Raw genomic sequence first — 22,053 nt, 5'->3', positions numbered from 1 at the left:
GAAAATATGTGTTTTTCCCAGCTGGGTTTATGTTCCAACTTTATTTTAATTTTCACTTTATCCCATATAATTGTCAAATCATGAAATCAAATGGGAAATATTATGACCCCAACGTGAACCTTAGTCCCATGACCCAGACCTCCCCTTCCCAAAAACAAAAGGATAATCTGCCACAGTTTAATCCAATCTCATTCCGATCGCATGGACAATATAGGGTTTAGAGTCACCAAATTCCTAAAGGTGACTCGCCCCCAAGGCAAACATTGTCATATCCCAGGCCAGGACGCCGCTGGAAGGCACCCTGTGGGGCCCGTCAATGACGGCTCATCACCACCCATCACCACTTCCCGTCTGACACCCCAAGGCATATCTAAAATCTGTGAACGTGACAAGGACCCCGGACACCCTTAATGGGTGCCATTAATTCCTTTAGAAATCGGCTGGGCCAGAATTAATCTGATATTTCCTGTCCGGTCACCTCATTGTTTCAATAGCTCCCGCCTCCTCCTCTCTGATTGGCCCGAGGGGGGACAAAAAACGGCTCCCATTGGGCCAGCAGAGCAAGGCGGGAAACGAAAGCCCGCCTCGTTCAACCTCTCAGCCTATCCGCGATCAGATGGGCAGGGAAGCGGGGCGGGAAATTCAAAGGGCTGTCAGACCGAAACATTGTATAAATATGGCTTTATTTGAAACATATGTTACGCTAGTAGATTGAATGATCGCTATTAGCGTCCTTTTCAGCTGAATTGCTCAATAAAAACTCCTTGGCGGATTTTCCTTCAACTTGGCGGACCTTCTTCATTTCAGGCTTCAGGTTGTATTGCGGCTTATATTCTCCTTTTGGCTTCGCCAAGGTCCGTTCCCTCAGGACCGGATCGGCTCTCTCCTTAAGGGGCCCGATCCCCTAAAGTGCGGTCGACAACAGAAGGAAGGAAGGAAGGAAGGAAGGAAGGAAGGAAGGAAGGAAGGAAGGAAGGAAGGAAGGAAGGAAGGAAGGAAGGAAGGAGGAGAAAGAAAATCCCTGGATGCATTTTGAAACATCTCTGAAATGGTCCCTCATTGGTTCATAATTCTTATTTGTCTCATGAACTTGAATATATACTGTAGTTGTTTTTCTTAATCTATTTATCCTATTATGCTTATATTATTGATATACTATGATTGTTGTTTATGTGATTTTAATATGTTGTAAGCCGCTTTGGGTCCCGTGAGGGAGAAAAGCGGGATATCAATAAAGATTTATTATTATTACTTATTTTTAAAAGGAAAAAAAAGTGTCTGTTCTGTGTCACTGTGTACTAATGAATGTGAAAGTACCCCAGGAACTTCATTTTTCTGCCACAAACTTAATTAAACAGGTGAAGGACAAAGTTTCTCTTCCCGGGACAAAGTTTTTGCCTTCTATTCAAGTGTCACCTTCCTTTTAGGAATTGATCAACCAGGAACAAATATCTAAAACCAAGGAACAAACCCAGATAAAAAATTCCATGATTTCCAATTGCAGGGACATACAGACATGGGAAGATCCAGATATTCAGCTAAAACCCGTGACATTCCCGTATCTGGAAATTTCACTTTTTTTTTGCTTTTGTAGCAATTGCTTCTGGGTTTACAGGGATGGCATCTGGCCACCCTCCTGTTTGCTGCGGGAGCTCCTGGCATAAAGGTACCTTCTTGACGGGGCCCCAGATTATCTACTTATCCCAGATTATCTGGCAGTATAGACTCATATAATCCAGTATAGAGTAGATAAGATAGGAGCAGATCTTGGGATATAGGGCGGTGTAGATACAGCCAAAGACTAAAATGAAGTTTTTCCTAAAAAACTTCATTAAAATACTTATGAGGTTTGGAGGATAAAGGCAGGGGATTATTATATAAGGGAAAACAGCCACCAGCAAGAAGTGGTCCCAGGCTTCAAACAAAGTTGGTGGAAGTGAGCATTTAACCTTTTCCCTCTAGAAAGCAGTTCTCACAAGCAACTTCTCACACATCAGAAAGGGCCTAAAACTTTAAAATCCAGTGGTATTGTGTTGTGAGGGAGAAGGATATGAAGGCATAGGACTGGCAGTCTTGAGTCTTGGAGCTGTTCCCTTTCTCCCTTCCCCTCCTGCCAAGCCTTTAACTATTACTGCATGTATCTGACTAAGTTTCTGTGGGATCACTACTTCTGTATGTGTGTGTTAAGGGAAAAACATCTGGTCAATTACAACTCATAGTTGAGTAATTAGAACAATCAAGGCTAACAAGTTTGAATCACTCCCTGAATGGGGTATAACTTTGGGAAATGTTTGTAATGTCTTTTGGAGACTTACTGAATACTTTCTGAGAGCCTACTATGAAGATGCATGAGTTTAATGCAAGGAATTTTATGTGAGTTTTGTTGCTGGAAGTTTTATTGTTTCTTTTTGACTCTGCTACTTAAGAGTAAATTTTTGATTTTTCTTCCATTTTCCTGGCTTGTTTTCTTTTGCTCATTGTGGATGCAACAAAAGGCTGGATAAGTCTGGACAGGACTGCATGCAGTTTGTTTTTCAAACCCTAACCTGTAACATTAACTACCGCTGATTTTGGTAATAATATTACATGAAATGTTTAACCTTGTAATTCATGCATAGCAAGCTGCTGTTAAATTAAAAAATGAAAACAGGCTAATTCATTTATGTATTTATTTCTCCAGTTGGAAATTCTGTATTCCTTCTCTACTGATTCTACTTCTACATCAGCTTCATGCATCTGATTTTCATTAAAAAGGAAAGCGAGGAGGAAGGGTTGGGAAGGAAATATACATGGAATGGTGTGGGATGTGTTGTTTGGCAACTAGCCAGTTTTCTAAACACTCTGTTGATGTTGTGCGTTTTTTTTCTAAATGTGATAAGGTATCTTTCAAGAATTTGCTCTTCTAGATAATTCCATTCGCCTTTTGCTTACCAGTTCTATGTCTATGTGTTATTAATTTGTGTGTATGTGTCAGTAACGACTTGAGAAACTGCAAGTCGCTTCTTGTGTGAGAGAACTGGCCGTTTGCAAGGACATTGCCCAGGGGACACCCAGATGTTTTATCATCCTGTGGGAGGCTTCTCTCATGTCCCCGCATGGGAAGCTGGAGCTGACAGGCAGGAGCTCACCCTGTTCCCCGGATTCGTTCGTATTGGTCAGCACAAGGGTTTAACCCATTGCACCACTGGGGGCTCCTGTGTTTATTAATATGTTAGTCATATTCATGATAGCACTGGTTCTACTGTCTTTGAACAGATAGTTTGTGCTCAGACATTCAGTGAAAATGCTCATTTCATTGAACAGAGCAGAAGTTCACTGGCTGGCTAATTGTGGCTTAGCAAGATGATGATAAATACATAAGAGCTGGATGGGTATCATGAATTTTCTCAGCTGGCCACCTTATCCTTTCCCTAATCTTGCAATGTACCACTGCACCCACAAGCAAAGTACATCCACAAAATTTATTGTGCCTTTTTCGTAATGTGTTTGACTATGCTGTCCATGTTTCAACACGTGTTATCTGACTAGATCAGAAACTGAAAACAAATAGCTTCATGGTTTAACTTTGTGTGGTTTACACATTAACCTAGTGTTCAGAGAAAGTCTACAAGGATTGTTTGCAGGGATTCAAACAACAGGGTGCACTTTGAACGCACATATTTTGTGACTACCATACCGAATGAATGACATCAGTGCTGCCAATCCATTTGTACCTGAGAGGAATACAAAAATGGCATTTCAGGTGGGTAGCAGGCAAGGCACAGACTGCCAGCCCCATGATAGAATATGATGCAAGGTTTGTTAGCCAACAATACAAATACATCAGAGATTTTCTACCAGTACATGTTTCAATGAAAAACCAGTGTAAGTACAAAGTGTAACTAGAAGTCATGTTTTTTTTTTAAATGTGGCCAGAAGTTAGGTTTTTTAAAACTTTGATTTATAGTTTGTCTTTTTACATAATGCATCCAAGGCAGACATATGTTGGTGCTTCTGCAATGGAATGGTAGTTTCATCAGAGCATGATGAAACTACCAGTTCTTTTGTTTGTATTACAACTTCCAGAATCCCATTCTGGCCAGTTGTTGTCCACAAAACAAATGTTCCAACTCTGCTTTAGCTGCATAGATACACGTCTTTTTCAACATGTGAAACAAAAACTACTTCCTTTCCCTTTCTTCTTTTCTTTTTTTTTGATTTAATTTATAGTATGAATGAGTCCTTTGTGATATAGGTGACATTATCCATCATCTGCCCATCTTTTCACTTAAAACTATCATCATTATTACACATAGGATGAGTACAGTCTGGTGAAAAATAGGTTCCAATTGTATGTTATCTCCTTTTGTAAAAGGTTACAGATATGCCTATGTTATTGAAATGAATGTATGCCAGAGCGATACTTCTTTAACAGAAAATATGGTACCAAGCCAGAAATAATATGGAAAGAATGAAGATGGGTTTCCACATCATACATGAAAAGAAAAGTTCAACATATTTCACCAAACTTTGTGTTCAAAACACACAATGAATATATGGAATGAAACAATCAGGTTGGGTAAAAACTTAAGTAAACAATAGTATTTTGAGACTTCTAGAGACTACGGGCTCATCCAGACAGGGCTCATAACACAGGAGCTCCCGTCGTTTTTTGTCAGACTGGTGATAGTAGTATGCGGAAGCATGCCCATATCCTGTGAAAGATATTTCAGCCCCTTTTAATGTAATGTGACCCGGAACTCAGAAATACACACGAGTCAGTTGTGGCTTTAAGTAGAAAAGAAAACAGTTCATTCACTTTAGTTCAACAATAATACAAAGCAAATCAGAACAGTTGATCTCACCAAAGTATAAGAATAAACACTTTCTTCAGTGAGTCTTTGTTATTCTACAACAGGAAAAAAAAAACATAGTAAATAGTTCCGTTTCTGTCTACTTTGTTGAAAGTAAGATGTCCTTGAATGGCAGTCTTTCTTGCCATTGACTTCAGTTTCTGTTGCCAGCTTCCAAACACCGCATGTCAGTTCCCAGCAACAAAACAGCCACCCCTATGAACTACCTGCTCTAAGCTAAACTAAGCTAAGCAGAGCTAAAAACTGCAAACCTAATACTTTGTTTTATACAGAAGCAGATAACACACCCAACTAAGCCATAACAGCTGCTTTACTGCTATAATAAGATGGTTCAGATCCTTACTATTACTTAGCAAAATGGCTATAGTAAACTCTTAGTAACAACAGTTTTACCAGAGGTGTTCAAATGACGTCTCCAGCAAAACTGAATTAATTTGGGAAAAGCAGGAAAACCCTGCTTTGTCTCAAATTAATTTGATACTCCATTAGACTCGGATCTTCTTGAAAGATCTGGTCTAAAGGGGTACGGGCCCTGTGGGGACTGACCCTTCGATAGTCCTGTAACTACCAAAGGGTCAGTCTGCACAGCCCAATTTGCTTCTTCGGCCCTGTGGGCCTTGAGAAGCAAAGAGGGAACCCACCGCCTCACCACATTTCCCTTTTACATAAAAGAAAAACTTACTGGGCTGCCATAAGGCCTTTTGGCATGCTTTTTGGAATGTGCCAATGCAGTGCTAAGGACAGCAATGCTGGAAAAAACGAGTTACTTTAACCCATCTTCTCCCGTTACAAATTGCTGTCTGGAAGTAGTCTATGTTAAAGTTTTCTGCAATTTTTTTCTTTCACCATCTTCTCCTTTTTATTATTTCCATTTTGGTGACCAAATGTATATATCCGTACTTAACCAAAAAAAAAAAAGAGGCTGGCCATAGTTGGTGAGCAGAGCTGGTCTTCTCTCTCTCCTCCCCCCCCCCCCTTTTCTCCATTTTTATGTTCAAGCATGCTTTGTAAAGCGATTTTGGAGACAGCTGCTGCTTACTTTGCCTGCTATAGGCAGGCAGAGGCAGCTACCGTGAATTTGGTTAAAGGAGAATGCCATTTTCCCAGCTCAAACTTTATTGCATTGATTACGTACTGTACAACATACTGGGGAAAGTATGTGTTTCTCCTTCACCATCTTCCCAATGCCAATGCTACTAAAAATGTACAGTTGAGCCAGGAGAAAAAGAGGGAGAAGAAATAGGAAGGGCTTAAAAGAATTTTGCAAAAAGCAGCTCAAATGTCAGAGCCGTTGTTGCCTGTGATATTTTTGTGCTAGAATCAACACCAGGCATAGGCAACTGTGGAGCAGAGGAAACAGGGTTGGAAACAGATTAGCTAGAAGTTACATCCACAAATCACCTGTGGCTGCAACTTCTAGTTTCATCCAAGTTCATTAGACTAACGGGAAAAGCTGCTGGGGTCAGATAAAGTACAAAAAAATCCCCATTGTGTAGGCACCAGGTTTTTTACAACCTTCCAGGAGTCTCAGATACCACATCCGGTTGCAGTTGCACAATTTAGGGAAAAGAAATGATCATCGCCCTCAGGGTTACTGAAAGTCTCACAGGGCAATGACTGTTCCCTTTTCTGCAGGTCAGTGGTGCACAGGCTGTCCTTTTGGCCACTGACTTAATAGAGCGATTTAACCCATGGCAGCAGATAAAGCTCAGTGGCCATTGACTGAGTTAGGGCTCTTCCACACAGTCATATAACTCAGAATATCAAGGTAGAATAACCCACAATATCTGCTTTGAACTGGGTTATCTGAGTCCACACTGCCATATATCCCAGTTCAAAGTAGACAATGTGAGATTTTATTCAGCTGTGTGGAAGGAGTCTTAGACTCCAATTCTGTCAGCATTTAAATAGGATCTTTAAATTTTAGCAACTTGCCATTCAAACTAGACTGTGGAATTGTTCTTTTAAAAACAATGATACAGTTAGAAACATGGAGGAAAACAAACATTTTATGCATTTAAGATAGGGCATGAACAAGAAAACGTGCAACAGTATGAGCATGTGGAAAATGCTTGCAGAGCTATTGAAACAGAGGTGGACAATGAATGGCCCTCTCGATATTGTTGTCTTGCAAATATCATCAGCCCTACTTAGCAGATCCTAAAAGTCCTAGGCAGCTGTATAAAATCCACATTATCTGCTTTGAACTGGATTATATGGCAGGATAGACTAAACCCCCTTCTACACTGCCAGATAATCCAGGTTATCAAAGCAGAAAGTTCAAATCCAGTTCAAACCAGATAATGTGGATTTTATACAGCTGTGTAGAAGGGACCCAAGATAATACAATTCAAATCAGATAACGTGGATTTTCTGCTTTAATAACCTGGATTATCTGGCAGTGTAAAAGGGGCCCTAGTCTAATGCTCAAACCATAACACAATGTAGGCTGCTTTTATTGAACTAAGGCTTTTTACACAAATGAATAGTCACTGTATATGTTAATAAAGGCTGTTAATCATATAAGAGGGAGTTTCAGGAGGTGCCCTTGTCACCTGCTGAAATTCCCACTTTTGTACAATGAAGGGTTCAGGAGCCCTGCCACCTTCTTCTTGTGGCAGACTCTGACATTGATGCACACAAAGAACATAGAGAGCTTTTATTTTTAAAGTGGGAGGGTCCAACTAGGCATTTATGGGAGGCAGGAAATCTCCCTTAATCTTTCAAACATGCACACTGAAATTTCCTTCATTACACAACTGTGAAGAAGTATGAACTCTGATCTTTTTTACATCTGCCTGAACTACTCTTTCCAACTCCCCAACTTTTTCTTGGGAAGGAAAGAAGGCTTTGTTCCACATTTGGTTTCTGCCTTCATTACAGCTTCTCCACAACCTCACTTACATGATGGATTGGTGACTTTCCTTTGTATTGTCTACCCCCAAAAGGAGAACCGCTTCCTCTCTGGGTGCAGCCATACAGTTGACACCACTTGAACTGCTAGGGGTCAATGCTATTGACATCTAGGAGTTATAGTTTACTGGGGCATGAGCACTCTTTGGCAGAGAAGGCAAAAGTGTTGGAAATAGCAACCTCCCAAGCCTTTTTTATTTAAAAACTTTTTTATTTGTTAATGTATATGTTTGCTAACCTGTATTCTATGTGTATGTTTGCCAGTTTGACTGTACCTCTTTGGTGTCGGAGAGGTTATAGACATATGATTGTACTGAGCATGTTCAGATTCAGGACTCCATTTTGTATTCAGTTTGCATCACACCTCAGTAGAAGTGGATGCGTGTCTGCTTTATACCTCAGTGGAGGTGGGAACATGTTTTGCATCAGACCTCAGTGGAGGTGAATGCATGTTACTGTTTGGACTTCAGTACAGAAGTACGACTTTTAGACTTCAGTGAGTACAACTAACCTAAAGACTATGGACTATTGATTAAATATGATACCCTGTGTACTCAATACACAGAGAAACTACACCCTATTTGTGTGTGTTTTCCCCAGAGGATTGGTACAAACTGAATTCATCTATCTTCACAAGGGTTCAATAAGAGTCCAGAATGAAGCTCCCATAATCTCACAGCTGTTTAGGTGATCCCTCATTGTCTGAGTATGACAGTCCTCCAAGTGTAGTGTCTTGGTGGTAGGTACGTAGGTGATTGGAGTCCTATTTTTGACCCGCATGTTATTCCACAGTGAGGGAATCGGATTCCAGATGGAAGACGGTTTCAGTCAGGGTTGGCCTGAGGCACCTTCCTCTTGGCACATTCTCCCTTTCGCCTTCCATTTGTGTCTCTTTGAATTCCACTGCACTGCTGGTCATAGCTGACTTCCAGTTACAGCGCTCAAGGGCCAGGGCTTCCCAGTTCTCACCGTTTATGCCACAGTTTTTAAGATTGGCTTTGAGCCCATCTTTAAATCTCTTTTCCTGCCCACCAACATTACGTTTCCCATTCTTGAGTTCGGAGTAGAGTAACTGCTTTGGGATACGGTGATTGGGCATTCGGACAACGTGGCCAGTCCAGTGGAGTTGATGGTGTAGGAGCATCGCTTAATGCTGGTGGTCTTTGCTTCTTCCAGCACACTGACATTTGTCTACCTGTCTTCCCAAGAGATTTGCAGGATTTTTTGGAGGCAACGCTGGTGGAATCATTCCAGTTGAGTGTGACATCTGTAGACTGTCCACATTTCGCAGGCATATAACAGGGTTGGGAGGACAACAGCTTTATAAATAAGCATCTTGGTATCCTTACGGATGTCCCGATCCTCAAACGCTCTCTGCTTCATTCGGAAGAATGCTGCACTCGCAGAGCTCAGGCGTTGTTGTATTTCAGTGTCAATGTTGACGTTTGTGGAGAGGTGGCTGCCAAAGTAGAGGAAATTGCCAACATTTTCCAATGTTACACCATTAAGCTGTATTCCTGGCATTACAGAGGGATTGGCTGGTGCCTGCTGGAAGAGCACTTTGGTTTTCTCATTGTTCAATGAGAGGTCGAGCTTCTCGTATGCTTCTGCAAAGGTGTTTAGAGTGGCTTGTAGGTCTTCTGAATGTGCACAGACAACATTATCATCAGCATATTGCAGTTCTATAACAAATGTTGTTGTGACCTTGGTTTTGGCTTTCAATATGCTGAGGTTAAATAGCTTGCCATCTGTCTGATAGATTATTGAGCCAGAGTAGTTCAAGTGGTATCAAACGCCATCCGTTCTTGTTGGGAAAACTAAGAATCCTGCATGCATATCGGAATGGTTAAGCCCCTCATTGCATTTTGTCTGTGTAGCATCACAAGTTGCTTGACAGTTTTATTGCTTCCCATAAACTTTGCATGTTGGGGTTTAGGGGAACTATCGCAAAGGCACGTAGGCATCCTTTTGGTATCCAAGCCTCATAAAAGGGGACATGATTCTTTGTTCTGCTCTCTCCTCGTGTTTTCCTTCTCACTTTCAGTCTTGCATTGCCTAGCTCTGTTTTGAGCACCATTTTGGCAATGTAGATTCTGCATGTTACATGGGACCTCCTTCTGCATCTTAGGCCTCATGACTTGCTGCATTTTGGATATATACCTGCAACCCAGGATTTTAACCTGTATGATCGTTTTCATGCAAGTTTGTGAGTAAACTTTTTTTACCACGTTATTTTGGTGTTCTTCTGAGTATCATTTTCCATGGATGCTTCAATTGGGGGTGGCTGTTGGATCAATGGTTCTGACATAGCTTTTTAAACTCTGCCGGTGTTGCTTTGTGGCATACCTTTGCTCTAAGCTCCAGCTGTGCATGTCTTTTGTCTTTCCAAGCACTCTGCTTTATGCAATGTCTTTAAGGGAGATTATCTAAGTCAAGAAGATCTCCTGTATATTAAACATTTGCATAATACAGTAGAGTCTCACTTATCTAACATTTGATTATCCAATGTTCTGGATTATCCAACGCAGTCGGCCTCAGCTGTTTCTCTAGGCAGGCAAGGCAACTTTTTACGGATTTAATTTTTGACAGTGTTGTTACTGTAAGTTCATTTTATGCAATTCTATCTTTATCTGTAGTCAATTTGTTAGTTGCCAATGTTTTTGTATCATGTTTTCAATACATTCTGATGTTTTGGTGCTAAATTTGTAAATACAGTCATTACTGCAAAACATTACAGTGTATTGAGCTGATGACGTAGTAGACTAAAGCCTGGTGACTTGAAGGTTGGGTCGCTGACCTGAAAGCTGCCAGGTTCGAATCCCACCCAGGGAGAGTGCGGATGAGCTCCCTCTATCAGCTCCAGCTCCATGCGGGGACATGAGAGAAGCCGCCCACAAGGATGGTAAAAACATCAAAACATCCGGCCGTCTCCTGGGCAACGTCCTTGCAGACGGCCAATTCTCTCACTCCAGAAGCAACTTAAGTTGCTCCTGACACGAAAAAAAGTCGATTTGTTATAAAACATGATGTTTGGGTGCTTAATTTGTAAAATCATAATGTAATTTGACGTTTAATAGGCTTTTCCTTAATCCCTCCTTATTATATTATCCAACATTTTCGCTCATCCAACGTTCTGCCAGCCTATTTATGTTGGATAAGTAAGACTCTACTGTGATATCAAACAATTCTACAGCAGGCATGGACAAACTTGGGCCCTCCGGGTGTTTTGGACTCCAACTCCCACAATTCCTAACAGCCTACCGGCTGTTAGGAATTGTGGGAGTTGGAGTCCAAAACACCCGGAGGGCCCAAGTTTGCCCATGCCTGGTGTAAAGGCACCCCCGCAGCAGCCCTTGTGAAGATTCAAATTGGCTGGCTGGCTGGAGGCTGGATGGATGGCTGGCCATTTGTTTGGGATGCTTTGATTGTGTCTTCCCGCTTGGCAGCAAGGGGTGGCCTGGATGCCTCCTTCCCGCTCTAGGGTTCGGAGAAGAGGCGTGCCTCGACGCATCCGGAGAGAAGGAAGCAATTTTTGCAATCTCGACCGCAGAAGAGGGGATTTCCCCGCAAAAGGCCGGCCTTTCTCCTCAGGAAACGAGAGGGGCCCGCAGCCTTGCAGTCCCACAAGGCCAAGCAGCCCCTCCCTAGGCCCCAGGCGCTGCTCCCCTCCTCCTCCTCCTCCTCCTGAGAGTCCGCGCCTCCTCCTCGCCTCCACTCGCCCCGAAGATGTCCGGCGGCGCCCATTTCCCGTTCCCCCACCAAGGCCTGGGCGGGCTGCCCCCCTACGAGACGCTGAAGGACGAGCGGGACGTGGAGTTGGCCGACGCCCCGTCGGGAGTGCCTCGGGAGGCCGCCGCCACCATCATCGCCATGCCGCCCTCCCGAGACCACCTCGCCTGGTCCCTCTTCAACACCTTCTACCTCAACTTCTGCTGCCTGGGCTTCGCCGCGTTGGTCTTTTCCATCAAGGTGAGGAGGAGGGAGGGGGCGAGGCGAGAGGATGTGTGTCTGTGTTTCTACACAAGGCACGGGCAAACTTCGGTCCTCCAGGTGTTTTGGACTTCCGCGGCCACCATTCCTAACAGCCGTCTGTTAGGAATGGCGGGAGCTGAAGTCCCAAAAACCCGGAGGGCCGAAATTTGTGCATGCCCGGTCTGCACTGTAGAATGAACGCAGCTCGACAGCCTTCCAGGGAGTTGTTGCTTACTGAGGCATGAGCGCCCTTTTTGGAAGAAAAGGCTACAGAGTTGTGCGTTTTTCGGGCTGTATGGCCATGTTCCAGAAGTATTCTCTCCTGACGTTTCGCCCACATCTGTGGCAGGCATCCTCAGAGATTGTGAGGTACTGTATATTCGAAGAAACTATGCAAGGAAGTTTTTTACAGTGTTCCCTCACTTACCCTGGGGTAAAGTTCCAGGACCACCCGCAATACGTGAAAATCCGCGAAGTAGGGACACTATAAGGTAAAGGTTTCCCCTGACGTTAAGTCCAGTCATGTCTGACTCTGGGGGTTGGTGCTCATTTCCATTTCTAAGCCGAAGAGCCGGCGTTGTCCATAGACACCTCCAAGGTCATGTGGCCGGCATGACTGCATGGAGCGCCATTACCTTCCCGCCAGAACGGTACCTATTGATCTACTCACATTGGCATGTTTTCGAACTGCTAAGTTGGCAGGAGCTGGAGCTAACAGTATATTTCTTTTAATATTTATACATTATTTTAGTAGTTATACAGTATTTTAAGTCTTTATCAACCAATCATGTGTTAATAAATCGCCTCCTTCTCTTCCCATTGCTCCTTTTCTTTCCCTTTGGCTTCTCTTTCCTCCCTTCCTTAGGCTGTAAATTGTAATTTTTTATTATGTATAATAATCTTTTAGAGTTTATTGAAAAACCGCAAAACAGCGGATCCGCGAAAAGTGAACCGCGAAGTAGTGAGGGAACACTGTATATCTGTGGAAGGTCCAGGGTGGGAGAAGGAACTCTTGTCTGTTGGAGGCCTGTGTGACTGTTGTAATTAATCATCTTGATGAGCATTAAATGGCCTGGCAAGTTCCATGTCCTGGCCACAGAAGTCTACAAACCTTGTCAATGTGCATCTCCATTGAAGAATGAATACAGTCTGGGGGCCCTTCCACACAGCCTTATATCCCAGAATATCAAGGCAAAAAATCTCATGTTATCGGAGTGTGGACGCAGATAACCCAGTCCAAAGCAGATACTGTGGGATTTTCTGCCTTGATATTCTGGAATATAGAGCGGTGTGGAAGGGCCCTGGGTTGCTGTGAGTTTTTCGGGCTGTATGGTCATGTTCCAGAAGCATTTTTTTTCCTGACATTTTGCCTGCATCTATGGCAGGCATCCTCAGAGGTTGTAAGGTGTGTTGGAAACTAATCAAGTGAGGTTTGTATATCTGTGGAGGGTCCAGGGTGGGAGAAAGAACTCTTGTCTGTTGGAGGCAGGTGTGGATGGTGTAATAGACCACATTGATTAGTATTGAATAGCCTTGCAACTTCAAAATCTGGCTTCTTCCTGCCTGGGGGAATCCATTGTTGGAAGGTGTTAACTGGCACTGATTGTTTCTTGTCTGGAATTCCCCTATTTTCGGAGTGTTGTTCTTTATTTACTGTCCTGATTTTAGAGGGTTTTTTTAAAAATAGTGGTAGTCGGATTTTGTTCATTTTCATGGTTTCCTCCTCTCTGTTGAAATTGTCCACATGCTTGTGGATTTCAGTGGTTACTCTGTGTAATCTGACATTACAGCTTCAAGGTCTGGCTGTTTACTGCCTAGGGCAATGTTTTGTTGGGAGGTGTTTGCGGGCCCTGGTTGATTCATGTCTGGAATTCCCCTGGTTTCTGAGTGGTGTGTTTTATTTACTGTCCTGGTTTTAGAGTTTTTTAATACTGGTAGCCAGATTTAGTTCATTTTAATGGTTTGAAACATTACACAGATATATTAACCTCAATTGCCTGGTTTCCAACAGACCTCACAACCTCTCAGGAGGCCTGCCATAGATGGTAGCGAAACATCAGGAAATAATGCTTCAGGAACATGGCCATATACTCACAGTAACCTAGTGATTCCAGCCATGAAAGCCTTCGACAACACAATGCAGTATGGTCTGGCAATGGGATTTAAAAGCCAGGGCTTGACTCAAGGGGCTTCAAAAGCAAGGGGCTTAAACATTGCATCTTTTTAAAGTGACTCAATCACACCATCCACCCACTTTGGATTTCATGAGCGAATCATAGGGGGTTTGGGTCTAACGCAGGGCTTGCTCAACTTTTTCCATTTGCAATTCCTCTCCGCCCAAGACATTTTGACAGGACTCTAGGTATATAGGTGTATAAAACAGGTATAAAAATCAAACATTTACTGTCGACCGGAATCGCTGGGTTGCTGTGAGTTTTACGGGCTGTAATGCCATGTTCCAGAAGCATTCTTTCCTGACTTTTCACCTACATCTATGGGGAACAACAACAAAGGATTCCCCCAGGCAGTAAGCAGCCAGACTTTGAAGTTGAAAGGCTATTCAATACTAATCAAGGTGGCCAATTGAAACATTCACACCTGCTTCTGAAACATGGCAATACAGAAGCATCCTTTCCTGACGTTTCGCCTGCATCTATGGCAGGCATCCGCAGAGGTAATGAGGTATGTTGGAAACTAGTCATGTGGGGGTTACATATCTGTGGAATATTTCGGGTGGGAGAAATATCTCTTGTCTGTTTGAATCATAGAATCATAGAGTTGGAAGAAACTGCACGGGCCATCCAGTCCAACCCCCTGCCAAGAAGCAGGAAAATCACATTCAAAGTGTTTGAAGCAGGTGTGAATGTTTCAATTGGCCATCTTGATTAGCATTGAATAGCCTTTCAGCTTTGAGGTCTGGCTGTTTACTGCCTGGGGGAATCCATTGTTGTGGTTCCCCATAGATGCAGGCGAAACGTCAGGAAAGAATGCTTCTGGAACATGGCCATACAGCCCGGAAAACTCACAACAACCCAAACAATTACTGATTAAAACTAACATTTGCAAGGCTTGCTAAACAGGCTGATTTTTTTTTTACATAGTACGCCTGAGGGATCCTTTGCAGAGTCCACTGTAAAAACTGCTCGTAGATTTGTGTAAGTGGGTGGCGTTCAGAAACTTTTTACTGTTGCCAGAGGTCAGGACCCACAGTTTACAAAGTAGTGGTCATAAGGAACAATAATGTCTGCAGTGTAGGGTTCATCTACACTGTATGATGAATGAACTTTTGATACCAGTTGAACTGCCCGGGCTCAGTGCTGTGGAATCAGAGGAGTTGGGGTTTCATAAGATCTTAACTTTTTCTGCCAAAGACTGCTAGTGCCTCACCTAACTATAATTTACAAAATTCTATAGCATCGAGCCAAAAGGGGTCAAGCTACATTCATTCTAGATTCCCCCCTGCCTCCCATGGAGATTGATCCCCACAGATTCCTAATCCCTGTCTTTTTAGGAGAACTTGACATCACTTGAACTGCCATGGCTCAATGCTATGGCATCCTCGAAGCTGTAGTTTGGGGACCCACCACCATTCTATCAGAGAAGACTACAAACCTTGTCAAACTCCAGCTCCCATATTTCAAAGCACTGATCATTGGCAGTTCAGATGGTGCCAAACTGCATTAACAGATGCATCCTTAAAGTCTGGCAAGTCCAGAAGGAGGCATTTCTTGCCTGACTCCACGGAAGAGGCAAAGTGCGGAAAAATTAATCCTCTGAGTATGCCTGCCATAGATGTAGGCGAAACATCAGGAGAGAATACTTCTGGAACATAGCCATACAGCCCAGAAAACATACAACAACCCTAAAAGCATATTCTCATTGGTGTACAAAGATCAATTATTTCATTGGTCTAAGTTGGCTAATACAGATTCTCACTGGCTTTCTTTGTCTCTAATAAGCAGAAAGGCAAATGGGTGGATCTAACAATGGCACAATTATGGTCTTTCATGTCTCTGACCCTGAGCACTTAATTGCAAAATGTCTGTGGATTGGTCTTAACTGCCTTTCTGTTTCAAACACAGATTTCAAGTGGCTGAGAAATTAGGGAGTACTATCTAGCCAGTTCTACTCTGATGAATTTATCCTTGAGAGTAATCACCTCCCTGTGGCAGTTTTTTCCAAACTTCCCAAAGGCCTCTGTAAATCAGGACATATGGGACTTACTATCATTGGAAGCATCCATGAAAATCCAATTTAAAACTACATCTCCCTCAATACCACAGCCATGAACTCAGTGCTCTGGAATCTTGGCAGTTTGGTCAGGCACCACCTTTTTTTTGGCAGAGATGACTATAGACCTTTTAAAAGTACAACTCTCGGGAGTCCATAGCATTTAGCCCTGGCAGTTCAAGTGGTGCAAAACTATATCAATTCTACAATGCAGAGCAGGCCTGCACAACCTGTGGCCTTTCAGATGTTTGGGACTCCAGTTTACAGAAGCCGTAACTACCTTGTCCAATGGTCACTAATTATGGGAGTTGAAGTCCAAAATAACTGGAAGACCATAGGTTGTGCAGGCCTGGTGTACAGACACCCTTATGGTTCAGAGACAAAATAAAGCCTAGTTTCAATGCAAGTTGGAATGTCTTGGGATGGTTTGTTTTGCAAGGAAAGGAGCCTTGGAGATGGAGATGCATTGCCGTGCCAGGTTGTCTTCAAGGACTTTTAACCCAATTGGCATTCTTCTAACAGTGCAGGAAAGAAAGTCCTAGCAATGATAGCAAAAGAAACCTGGAGAGGCCTTCGTTCTCTCCCCTGTTTTTAAAATGTACTAAAAATTCATCAATAAAAATAAATAAATAAATAAAAGAAACCTGGAGAGGCTTTTCTGTTGTTATCAGTGCCTCTGACAAGAAAACATTAATCCCTGCTTAATATGGAAAGTAGACAAGTATCCATGTGGCTGCCTCCTTCAGCTTAGTGTTATAAGGTTATCCTCTGTGATATAGAAGGCCTGATCAACCTTAAGGAGTGAGCTGCTTAACTTACAGATGTATAGAATTGGATTATAACTCTAGAGAACAGGGTTCAGTTCCCTGCTCAGCCATGGAAACCCACTGGGTGACTTTGGGGGAGTCACACTCTCTCAACAACCCCCCTCCCCCAATGATAAATTTTCCTTAGGGTCGGAAAGGACTCAAAGACACCCAATTGCAAACAGAACAGTTCAGGTTGTAACTTGGCAGCAGATTATTTTTGTTCTCGGAAGAGGAGTCAGGTTTCTTCAAAAGCCCCCTTCCCCTTCTCCTTTGTTTACACCTGCACAAACATCGCTTTGCAATGGAAAATTCTGTGGCAAAGCAGCTGCACAAACTAAAAGAAGTGCATGTAGATTCAAGGATAGTATCCGTGGTTTTTTGTCTACCACAGACAATTCATAACATACAAGTCAAGTCCTGAGGTTTCTGTTGCCAGATCTTGAATGCATGCATCAGAGGTAAAGGAAAAGGTTTTCCCCTGAGATTAAGTCTAGCCGTGTCCGACTCTGGGGGTTGGTGCTCATCTCCATTTCTAAGCTGAAGTCCATAGACACCTCTAAGGTCATGTGGCTGGCATGACTGCCTGAATCGCTGTTACCTTTCTGCTGGAGTGGTACTGATTGATCTACTAACATTTGCATGTTTTCAAACTGCTAGGTTGGCAGAAGCTGGGGCTAACAATGGGAACTCACTCCGCTCCCCGGATTCAAACCACCGACCATTCAGTCAGCAAGTTCAGCACCTCAGAGGTTTAATCCGCTGCACCATCAGGGACCCTCCATGCATCAGAAGCAGTCCTTAAATGAGGTTTTATTTACATGAGTGATATTGAAATAATTTAGAGCAATGGTTCTCAACCTGTGGGCCATGACCCAGCAGTGGGCAGCAAAGAGGTCTGCAAACCTCCTTCCTCTTTATTTACTTATTTTATTTCCACTCCTTTCCACAGAGCTGACCATTGCATTGGATAGACCACATCACTCTAGATTATTAAATATAATTTTCTGTGGGTGAGCAGATGGCAACTGCTGGATGGCATATGTTCTTTATCAGAAACTAGATCCGATGTGGTCTGTCCAATGCAATTTTCTGAATCAGCACCCCAAATAACCAAACCAAATCTAAAGTTGACCAAAAACTGATTCGTATCCCTTTTGGTGCAAATGTTGGAGAGTGGTCCCTGGTCAAAGTGGTCCCTAGTCAAAAAAAAAAAGGTTGGGAACCACTGATTTAGAGCAACCCCATCTGTGACTACCCTTCTTATTTCCCTTAAAAACAAGAACAGGATCCTCATACACTCAATTTTATCTAAACAGTTCACGCTCCTGAGCCATCCTCGTTGGATTAGGCTGCAAAATATATTTTAGGCAGTAGCCCTGTGTTATTTTCGCATCCTGCCCTTTACCTCATTCCCTTGTACTTCAGGCTGAAGATGTACTGACAAACTGACAGAAAAAGACTAAAGAAGAGAGGCTTAAGGCTTTGTGTATTAAATACACAATGATTTTACTGCAAACTGACAAACATATGCTTTTGTATAGATGGCCCTTCCTTCAAATTTACAAATACTTTATTTAAAAACACATCATCACCTTGTGCAGGCATACAAAAGGATAAATGTACACAAATCTGAGATTAGACTCAAAAGCTAGTTGCAAAGCATTTCAACATTTCTGGATATACAATACATAACAAAGGAAGAGTGCAAAGGAGAACAGCTGTATTAAATTATATTAACAAATTACAACCCATTAGTAAAGAAAAGAACAAAGATGATAACTTCATAGTGCCCTAATACAGTACATGAATCCTTTCTATTGCACATATAGAAAAGGGAATATCCTCAGAGGAGGGTTCAACCTTTAGGAAACTGATGGTTGCTAAGCAGATTTATTGCTTTCAAACATAAAGATTTGAAGATTTAAGGCGAGAATCATATGTAGATTTCTTCTTTCTGGATCCAGTTACATTCTGTTTCACTCACACAACTGTATATACAGGCACTTCCTGAGTTACAAACATCCAACTCATAGTTAAGAATGGAAGTGAGACAACAGGAAGTGAGAGAAATCTACCCCTAGAAGGGAAATTCACTCCTGGAAGAGTTATCATGGGGAAAAGGTGCCTCCTTGTTTCCACAACAAGCCATTTTTTTTCAAAATCCAATTATCACAGGGACAGAAAGTGAGATGAAATCTTCTGAACAGGAGCATAGACGGCAAAACAAACAACACAGACGTGTTAGCCCCTCTCTATGCTATCCAAAGCTGAAAGACATAATTTTGGCTGGAGTTAAAAATGTACCTGTTCCAACTTACATTCACAAATTCAGTGGCCAATGGAAGAGCAAGCAAGCCAAATACTTACATATCTGAATTAAGTTGAGTGCTTGTTAAACACCTTGACACTACATGAGAACATGCGTCTTTTATATTCTTATGCACATGCTAAAGGTAGCTACTAGGCCTGTGTGAACAATGAAAAAATGTTTCAATACTCATTACAAAATTAGGAGGCTCTGATTAGTTGTTTCTAAAGTGTTTCTAAAATATCATAAGTGTTCATTTTGTTACTATAACAAGAGTAATAAATGATTTGTTACAATTTTGTTAAGTAATTGCCGGGCTTCGCAGGAGAGGCAGAGGCGATGGCCTCATCAAGTTCCGCAACTACCGTGCTGACGAAGATGAGCTGGGAGGAGGACTTAAGGGCAGGAAGGAAGCCTCAAGGCCAGGAAATAGAGGCAGGGAGGAGAGGCAGGGACACCTGCGGTAAAGCTAAGGAGCTAAGACGGCTGCACCTGTTGGCGGGGCACCTTCCTGCGGGAGCCTCCTCCTCCACCTTCTCCTTGCAACGCGTGTCGTGGTCTCCCCTCCCTCCATGCACGTGAAGGGAAAAGCAGGGCGAGTTCCCCCTCTGGCCTCCGCCCCACCTGGGCAGGATGGTGGGGACGATGGCCCGCCTGCTCCGCAGCCTCATGGACTTCCAGCCTGTGGCTCGTTTCCAGCTCTGCTGTGGGCTCTTTCGACGTTTCGCCCACATCTATGGCAGGCATCCTCAGCGGTTGTGAGGTCTGTTGGAAACTAGTCAAGTGGGGTTTATATATCTGTGGAAGGTCCAGGGTGGGAGAAAGAAAGAACTCTTGTATGTTGGAGGCAGGTGTGAATGTTCCAATTGCCTACCTTGATTAGCATTGAATAGCCTTTCAGCTTCAAAGCTTGGCTGCTTCCTGCCTGGGGGAATCCTTTGTTGGGATGATGATGATTATTATTATTATTATTAATTAGGCCTTGCTCCTGGGAAGGTTCCTCCGCCGTGGCTCCCTACCTATCTATCTACCTTGCCACATATTCTCCACATTGTGTGTATGTCTATGTATATATAAGACACACACACATATAAACACACATGCAGGGACCATATGTGCCACATTATATATATATTACACACACACACACACATACTATTTGCCTCTACTTTCTACCTTTTATTTTTCAATTATTGGTTGGGGGCGGGGCGCCAAAAATACTGCTTGCTTACACTTGAAAATTACCTAGGGCCGGCCCTGAGCGTAAAGTAAATTCCAGTGGACACTTCAGGGGACACCCTCAGGATAACTAGCATAGGGTTTTTGTACATGCAATATTCTCTTTGCTGGGCGTTTGGGGTGCAATTGATCAGCCGTCTTTTTTCATTTCACCTTTTAAATATCATTTCTCTCTCCTCTCCCAACAGGCAAGAGATTGTAAAGTGGTTGATAACCGCAGTGGAGCTAGCAGATACGGTTCTATTGCCAAGCGCCTGAACATCCTGAGTCTCCTAGCAAGCATCACTGTGATCCTCGTGCTAATTGCAGGTGTTATCGCTCTTAATTATCAGCTAGAGTAGAGTTCCTTAAACTTTGAGTTGGGACCCCAAGTGGGGTCGCCATAATTGTATGTTGGGCTCGCCTTCCCTTCTCTCCCACATGAACACGTACGTCTCTCTGCCTTCAATCTCTCTCATGTGTGTCTCTCTCTTTCCTTTTCCCCTACATGTGCACACATGTGTGTTTCTGTCTTCCCTTCTCTTCTGTCTGAGCCTTCATATACCTGGGTTCATATAAAAATTTCTCAGGTGAAAAGGCTTAAGAAGCCCTGATCTAAAGTAAGCCCTGTTAGGCTGTACTGCGGAGTGGCTTCTTTTTAAAAACTCTTTTATAGTCTTTTCCAAATCTTCCTTTTACTTCACAAAGTAGCCTCTGAGAATTTGTCATTTCGTTTATTCAGATACCGATGTGTAATTTGCCAAAAAGAGTGGCTTGAAAGTCTAGTATGCCTGGCATGGCATTTTTAGTTATGTCACTCTTAGCTTTGCCAAGATGGAGGTGGATAAGTTTCCATTTCATGCACAGTTATACAGTGGAAGTGTGTTGTTCCAGACTGCTTTTTCTCACCATATGATCCTGGTGCCTTTTCCATGCTCTTGAATTATTATTCTATTGTGTTTAACCGACCACCTTTTCTATTGAATGTAGACAACCCCAAAAGCAGTGATGTGGCTTGGGGCTGAAGATGCATGTGAGAATGCACTCTGTTCTGATCAAATAAAGTCATGGGTGGGCGGGAAAAAGGGCTTTCTACGTAGCTTCTTCCTTTTTTTGCAAGATCCTCCACTTGTCATGTTTTCTCCTATGACTTTTGTAGTAAAAAATGTCTGTAAAGCCTGGTTTGGTAAACATTAATAGTCTTTAATACATTTGTAGAAAAACAATGTGTGTTTTTATTTTATGTCTTGACTGGTGGGCCAAATAGCTCTTGAGCAACAGTCCTAAACATCACATATACCAAAATTGTGGTTCTAGAGGGAAGCACCAATGATAGTGGGATTTCCCTTGCTACCAGCTGCTGGTTGCGAATGAGCTTTTGCATCAAGCAGGGGGCCAAACTGGTGGCACAACCCCTTCCAGACTAGATTGCCTGCAAGATCCCTTCCAGCTCTACAATTGGAAATAACAATGCAAATAAGCAGGTTATAGGTAATCAAACTGGTTCTGGGGCTACCACACTTTTCTATAGGTATACACAGAGAGAAAGATTGAAGGAAAATGACAAAATTTTGCATGTTGTAAAAAGAAAGGAAATATCCCTTTTCTGTTGTTCAAAACACTAGAACTCAAACAAAAGAGACATTCAACAGGAGGGACAAAAGGCCTTCTATTTCATACCATATACTGCAAGGGTTTTTCTTGGGCTCAGAGATGGTTTTGTCAGTCCCTTCCTCTGAAATATAGTCTA

At 42.8% G+C, this 22,053-nt stretch overlaps 1 protein-coding gene across 1 annotated transcript; it reads left to right on the top strand.

The window, feature by feature from the left end:
• The first annotated feature begins 11,176 nt into the window (after positions 1–11,176).
• Positions 11,177–21,529, top strand: LOC100551649 (interferon-induced transmembrane protein 1). The gene is made up of 2 exons (XM_003214857.4): positions 11,177–11,735; positions 20,513–21,529. The coding sequence occupies exons 1-2, from the start codon at positions 11,493–11,495 to the stop codon at positions 20,663–20,665; spliced, it is 396 nt and encodes a 131-aa protein (XP_003214905.3). The 5' UTR covers positions 11,177–11,492; the 3' UTR covers positions 20,666–21,529.
• Positions 21,530–22,053: the final 524 nt, after the last annotated feature.

The sequence above is a fragment of the Anolis carolinensis genome, chromosome 1 (assembly GCF_035594765.1).
Source record: "Anolis carolinensis isolate JA03-04 chromosome 1, rAnoCar3.1.pri, whole genome shotgun sequence".
Classification (NCBI taxonomy): Eukaryota; Metazoa; Chordata; class Lepidosauria; order Squamata; family Dactyloidae; genus Anolis; species Anolis carolinensis.
The sequence above is the reverse complement of the archived record's forward strand: the minus strand, read 5'-3'. Positions and strand labels throughout refer to the sequence as shown.

What these genes read in the sequence shown, in the direction of transcription:
- LOC100551649 (XM_003214857.4), top strand. Translation starts at nt 11,493, where the DNA reads ATGTCCGGCGGCGCCCATTTCCCGTTCCCCCACCAAGGCCTGGGCGGG. An exon ending in CGTTGGTCTTTTCCATCAAG is followed by an intron (nt 11,736 to 20,512) that starts GTGAGGAGGAGG and finishes CTCTCCCAACAG; the next exon opens with GCAAGAGATTGTAAAGTGGT.